Source organism: Molothrus ater, chromosome 19, assembly GCF_012460135.2.
Source record: "Molothrus ater isolate BHLD 08-10-18 breed brown headed cowbird chromosome 19, BPBGC_Mater_1.1, whole genome shotgun sequence".
Taxonomy (NCBI): domain Eukaryota; kingdom Metazoa; phylum Chordata; class Aves; order Passeriformes; family Icteridae; genus Molothrus; species Molothrus ater.
In genome coordinates, this window is record NC_050496.2 from 6260975 (window position 1) to 6268087 (window position 7113).

Below are 7113 nucleotides of genomic sequence, written 5' to 3' on the forward strand. Positions count from 1 at the left end.
AGACTCCTTATCAAGAGAGAGGTCTGTTCCCTACCCACAGAATGAACACAGTACAGACTGTAGTTGTCCCCTGAACTTTCTGTGCAGCCATACTGGAGCCTCTGAGCAACTTCAGGGATCCTAGAGAGCAATTTTGAAAAGTTATTGACTTGTGCTGAATTAAGTGAGCCCTACAGATCAAAGTACCTTGAACTTGTGCTTGGGTGGGGACCTGGAGTGATGTGATAAGAGGCACTAAGCAGCACTGAGGGGGTCTCATATTTCTACCCTTTCCTTCACTGTAAATTAAAGTAACTTTCCAAGGTTTAACCCACACTAGGAATTCTAAGGAAGTAAACTGCATGTTCACGTGAGAAAATACAAAAGAATTTGCACACCTGAGCAAATGCTTCCTTTTCCCCGTTATGTCCTTTTGATCCAAGCAAGTACATTTACCTGACAGCTGAATACTGGGTGTGCACAAATGACCCCAGCGACTGACCTGGCACTCGGTGAGAACAGAATGTTACAACGTGAATGTTTGGTCTCAGAAGTTTATCACGGAACCTCAGCAGAAGATAAATAACTGGGTGGCAGACTGAACACAAAGCAGGCATCTCTCATTCCTCTAAGAAGATTAAAAAATCATTCACGCTTAAAGGTTAAAAATCATTAAAGCAAAAAATCTCCACACTTGCATTGAGAGAACTTGAAGTTCTCTTTTTGACTTGTCTCCTTTCAAAGCACCAGAACTAAACCCTGCTTGTCAAATCTTTGTATTGAAAGGTGCTGCAAAAATGTGTGTTCCAATAGATTTTTCCTTGCACGGCCCATCAGACACAGAGGTGGTTGCAGTGGAAAGGAACACATCAGCCTGGGAAAAGGATAAGCTTGCTGACCTTTAAACAAATGATCTCAGTTTAAATTACAGGAATAGAAATATTACAGAAGACATGAAGAGTCTCCCCTGTCAGAGTTGCTCAGCCTCTTGGGCAGTTTAGGTATCGTGCTGTAAATAGTAAAACAGTAGTAAATATTAAAGTCTAGGCATTCATATAGGAACAATACACAGAGCTGGCATTCTCTGTTTTCCAGCAATTGATCCAGCATTTTTCTAATTCCTCTTAAAAGCAAAATCATCCACTTAAAATAAGGTACCAAGCGATGCACTTTTAAGTGCTGTCCGCAGCTGTGCTGTGAGCGGAAAGATAAACCAGACAGCAAACTCAATGAAAGGGAGCCAGTTAAACAGAGACAGATGAATGCCAAAAAGCCCTTTTGCTGCATTATTGCTTTTGAACTGGTTGTCATGGCACTGGAAATGGATACCACTATCAGCCTCCCACCTCTGCCCAGCCAGCTCTTCCCAGCCACTGCCAAAAGCAGAGAGTTTGCACTGCTGTGAAAAGCACAGGCTGCTGCCACTACGGCTCCACTCCCACCAAAGACAGGGGTGTGCATGGAATTGCACCTTTTGTCACATTAAGTGCATCCAACAAGAAAAGACTGACCTTTGGTCTCAAATTCCAGTGTCAGAACACTGAAGTTCAGGTCATTTTAATCCTGTGCTCCGTCTGTAGCTCACAACTTACTGCCAAGAGCCAAGGACTATTCACTTAGCACTGGGTCTCTGTATGGCTGGAGCAGCAATGGAACATAAGCTGACCTTTGTCAGATTTACACATTAATGCAGTTTCTCTTCCCTTTGACAATGTCCATTAGCAAGCAACACTATTTGCTGAGCAGGTGGAAAAGAGCAAAGGATTCAACTTCAAAATAGACCTGGAAAAACTGAGTTGTTCTGTCAGCCTCTGAATTATTTCCCCTCCCATTCCCCATTTAATTTTGAGAAACTATTCAGTTAAAATTCGTAAAATCTGCTAAAATAAATACCTTAGAATGTCACAGTGTAGTTGCATTACACTTCTCTTTTTAATAGAGCATATAAAATGCAAGTTTACAATAGCTTTAGTAAGCTGTAAATCACTTTTATTCAGTTTAGTTTCTGAGCTATTAATCCCTAATACAGAGGCAGAGTGCTGATTTGCTGGTCTAGGACCTCCCGAGAGCATAGTTCCAATAATCCTGATGACATGGAAAGGAAATGTTACTGAATCACCTGAGTCCCTGCTATTCACATCCCATCACCCCATAACTCAATGTTCACAGAGCTTAAGAGTCTTAATTATCAAGGAAAAAATATATAATACCATTTTGGCTTCAGTGAGCTGCAGTTATGAAAAACAAGTGTGATTTTTTCAAATAATTGCAGGCAAGCCCCTAATGAGGTTATGTACTTTGTCAGGGGTATTTTGGGTAAGGAACCCCACATGAGGTCCAGTCATAGAGCCCTTTGCTCCAGAGTCAGACTCTGGTGCATCACTAGCAGTGCCAGTGCAAGGAACACAGTGCTCAGCTCGTCAGCAGGACACAAAGAACACACACATCACCACAGCCAAGTAATTTTAAAGAATTTTAATACAAACTTAATATAAACTATTTCAGTCCCTCTTAACATGTAAGACACTGACTCAAAATACTTTTATACCTTTTTTCAAGTATTGCACAATGTAGGTACAAAATTAATATTTACGATTACATTTTCTTCCATAATATATAGCAAAAATCTTTAAACTTTTAACAGAAAATACAATTTGTGTTTCTTTTGAAAAAAGCAAATATTTCGTACATTTTAATTCCACCACTAAGGAATATTCTGTACACAACTTTTTTACTTTTTTTAGAATTGATGTCTTAAAGATGGATATCTTACAATTTCAGTAAAAAAAATACAACATGAAGCTGCTGCAGCTGTCACAGATCACTGTAGTAAAAAGATATAAATGCAATACCATGTTGTAGAAACAATATATATACTCTGATATTTTACAAACTTTGTACTAAATTAAATTATACAATTAGAAAAAGACCAATAAACCCACCTATTAGTGCCAATTTTTTAATACATATACATATATGTCTGAGCACACATATATATATACACATGAAAAAATTAGCCACTTCCTTGCTATATCTTAAATACTGTAAGAGGCCATATTTTTGAGAGTATATTTTTGTAATGTACAGTCAGTATAAAATAATTTTGTGCTTGGTTGGCAAATGAAAAAATGATGCATGTTGTATTTATCTAACCAAGCCTGAATGTATTCATACTACAAGCCTTAAAAAAAATCTCAAGAGGTGGGAAAAAAGATACACCCTTGGGTACGTGCACTTCAACTTGTACAATAGTATTTACTTGGATTTCTCTTTCTGTTTATTTTCAGTTAGCCATAACTGGCTGGAATTGCTGGTTAGAATACTGCATGTTGTTTAAACTAAAATTCAAGCCATCCACAAAAGACTTCTCATTTAAACCTCCATAGGCTGCAAACATATCAAAGGCATTACTGTACTGGAGAGGACTGAGGTTAAGCGGGCTGTCACCAGGAAAGATGCTACTACCTTGACCCTGCACATTGGGGACAACGAACTCCTTTGCGTTAGGAGAGAGAGCAGAAGTCTTCTGCTGTTGCTGTTGCTGACTGCCTAGGCCGAGCCCATAAAGAGAGTGCATGGAGGAGGAGAGGGATTTCTGCTTCAACAGGTCATTGACATTCAAGCCAAGGTTGGTGGGAGAGGTGCGGGCGACCTTGTTGCCACGGCCGCTGTTCTTCATTTTGGTTGAGCCAAACTTGGTGGCAGCAAATGTGGCAGTGGTGAAGGTTAAAGGCTGAGTAGACCGGGGCATGAAGGTCGGGCTCACAGCAGCTGAGTGACCAAAGGGAGGAGAAGGAGAACTAGACACTGAAGATGCTGGGTCACTAATAGGCATGAACACCTGGGCCTCGGGGTTAAAGCTGTTCTTGATTTCCTTATCCAACTCACATCCATTTTCATTATCATCCACATAAAGCACTTTCACTGGTCCCTTTTCACCGATTTGGTATGAAACCTCAAATGGGTCAATCCAAACACTAAGATCCTGAGGCAAGTTGCCGCGAACATCATCAATGTCCAAACCACTCTCTTTGGATGCTTGTTCTATGACTGGGTCCACTTTCTCCCCTATATGAATACATCTAAACCCTGATCCTTTGTATGGCTTTTCTGGATACCAGTGCCCTTCATACTTCTTTTTCAGAAGTCTTTCAAGCTCTTCACCAAAAATGTTGACACGTCGTCTGGGAAGCTTATTGTACAGATATGAAATAATAAAATTGAGTGCTACTTGGATTTCAAGCTGCATAGCTGCTGTGCCACAGAGTTATAAGTCTGTTTCAAAACCCGAAGAAGAAAGTATTCAAGATGCCACAGGGAAACAAAATTTCATTGAAAATGCTGATTCAAGTTGATTATTGTCCTTCACCTTGAGTGCTCTTGTTCCTTTAAGAAAAGAGAAAAGCAAACACATCCAAATAAGAACAGTGTAAGATCAAGTTCCAAGGCCTATTCTTTTAGCTCCATTTTCTGCAGAAAATAGGTTACTTTTTAAGTGAAAAAATGTGCATCAAACTATTTCTGTTCCTGCCTGCAGAAGGTGAGGATGTCAGCTCCACTCAGTGTGACTTACAAACAACACTAGAGAGGATAGGCATGTGTTTACATATGCAGCATGAGGCACTTCCAAATCACGTGAGCTGCGTGTTTAGTTATTCACAAAGCAGCAAGGATAATTTTAAGACATCACAGAACTGCCAAGAGTGTCAACAGTTCAATTATCAACCTGTATTCAGATGATTTATAGTACTCAGCTGCAAAATTTAGTACCAGACCATTAGTTTAGCCTGAAAAGTCTTAGTCCAAGGGTCATTTATCACTTTTAAGTGACAAAAGTGACTATAACCATAGGCTGCAGAATTATAATAATGTTAACAGTTGCTTTAGATAGTTTCTTACAAATAGCTTAAATGATGCAACATTTAAGTCCAAGCAAATCTCCCTAAACTCTGCGCGAGTGAAATGATGCAAACTGAGAAGAAAATGTCTGCTGTGCACATCCAACAGTTCACACTGAAATGCAGTCAGCACATACATAATAGCTGCCCGTGTGTTCTGTCACAAGGGTGGCCAAGACAGAGAAAAAATTGTGAACTAATTATCATTCTTCAAATTATTCTCTATTTTCAGATGCAAGATGCAGTTATACACTCAGCTGTATTGCACTGTCTGTAACTCAGATTTCACAAAGTTCCTGGGCTAACCGGGCTTTTGACAGCCTCAAATCAGATTGCCTTTCTCCTTCTCCATGACTCCATTTTATATTTAATGTAAGATATGGTTGTCACCACTTCACAAAGGACAAAAGAGAAATTTAGCTGTCTGAAGTTAGAGAAGGGACGAGAATCAGGCACTAGCACATGAACTGCTAACACAAATCCTGCAGTACCTTGGTGTAAACATACACACACACACCACACACCTTTGTCAAAAGGATCCAATGAAACAAATTATGGGGATCATTTTTGGATCAAGTTAAAAGCCCAAAGAGAATTTCAATTAACTGTGGGCTTTTCTGCACTGCATCACTAAGAACAAAATTTAGCATAGCTGTCACTAAAGATTAGAGAAATCAAAGTTAAAGGATTTTGACATGAACAATGTGACTACACGGCTTTTTTATTTCTTGCTTCAAATAATCTCCTTTTAAAGTCTGGAACCCTATTTCCAAGCTATTCGTGTTCTCCCCAACATGGTATGGGAATAGTTTGAAAGGCTACGTGTATGATAAGGCGACCTTTAAACGTTTGCTGGATCAGCACCGGGTAGGGATAAGGAAAAGATCAAGGGCAAACAGAAGATATTTACAAAAGGGGCACAATCAGTACCGAAAAGCTGATTGGGTGGTTAAACGGGGCATTCAAAAATGATTTATTAATCCATCTGCGCTGTTTCACTTCCCCCATGTCCTTTAAGAAAGGAATGCTCCTTTCAGAGCGCACCAGGCTGACGCTGTAAATTTCTCTTCGCGAAGCAGATCCACGGTACAAAAGTAGCTGATCAAACACACTGGCTTGATCATTTCGAACTTGTTCTTTTTATGTATTTATGGGAAGACGGCAGTATTTCTGGAGGATCCGAGCCCATACGTGGCCCAGTAACAGCGCCCTGGCAGGAGCCTTAAGCAGTGGGAGTTACATAACCAGGCAGTCGGGTCTCATTAGATTTCTGCTCACAGCCCTAGAGCTCCGGCGGCAGCAGGAGGAGGAAGAGCATTTTCTGAGCCCGTAGGAAAGCGAAGGAGAAAGAGGAAGGGGGATATCTGGAGGGCAGGTGGGGGTTGCAGGGCTCCTGCCCTGGCGCACAGTTGGGCAGGTCCCGCCGGGCGCTGCCGGCGCTCCCGGAGCGGCCCAGCGCCGATTACTCAGCCGGCACCGCTCCCTCCTCGTCGCGAGTGCGGCCAGGGCGGCACAGGGGGAGCGACCCCTCACAGCCCAGCCGTGCTCTCTCTCCTAGCCCCTTCCCCAAGGAACCCCGACACCCACCGGGTCCCCCCCCGGCACCGCGGGGTGGTGATTGCCTCAGCACACCCCGCCCAGGAGCCGAGACCGGGCTGTGCTGCCTCAACCCCCCGCACGCGCTCCCCTGCGCCTTACGGCCGGTACTTACCCAGGGGTGCGGGGGTAGTGCAAACAGTTCCGGCGGGGGTGTGAGGGTGGGGGCTGGCGGCTCAGCACCCGAGCCCCATCTCCGAGCGCCGGCTCCCTCGGCGAGGATGGGAGGGGAGAGGATAGAGAAGAAGAAGAAAAAAAAAAAAAAAAAAAAGGGAGGGGGAAGGGTCGAAAAAAAAAAGGGGGGGAGGGAAGGGGGGGGAGGGCAGTGCTGCTCACACCCCCACGACGGGCGCGCGCGGCCGCCACAGCTGCAACCCCTCTGCTTATGCTCCGCCGCCTGCCGCGCCCCTACTTATACCCTCCCTTGCCCCGCCCACGGCCGCCCCTCGCCCACGTTCCGCGCGGCCACATCGCCCAAGCCACACCCTCCAGTGACTAGCGTCCGGGTGGCCCTGTCCCCAGCTGTCGAGGCTCCGCCCCCTGGCCGAGGCGCTCCGCTGCCTCTTCTCCCCCGCCCCCCCACCCGCGGTGCGGCGCGCAGGACCACTCTGACGTCAACGCGCTGCTCGCTTCGCAGGCC

General features: G+C 44.0%; 1 protein-coding gene across 1 annotated transcript; it reads right to left on the bottom strand.

The window, feature by feature from the left end:
- Positions 1-2439: 2439 nt before the first annotated feature.
- TOB1 (transducer of ERBB2, 1) lies at positions 2440-6732 on the bottom strand. The gene is made up of 2 exons (XM_036394719.2): positions 6589-6732; positions 2440-4365 (listed from the first exon to the last, which is right to left on the bottom strand). The coding sequence occupies exon 2, from the start codon at positions 4226-4228 to the stop codon at positions 3263-3265; it is 966 nt and encodes a 321-aa protein (XP_036250612.1). The 5' UTR covers positions 4229-4365; positions 6589-6732; the 3' UTR covers positions 2440-3262.
- Positions 6733-7113: the final 381 nt, after the last annotated feature.

Excerpts from the sequence above, each read along its gene's own strand:
- TOB1 (XM_036394719.2), bottom strand. The coding sequence starts at position 4,228 with ATGCAGCTTGAAATCCAAGTAGCACTCAATTTTATTATTTCATATCTG.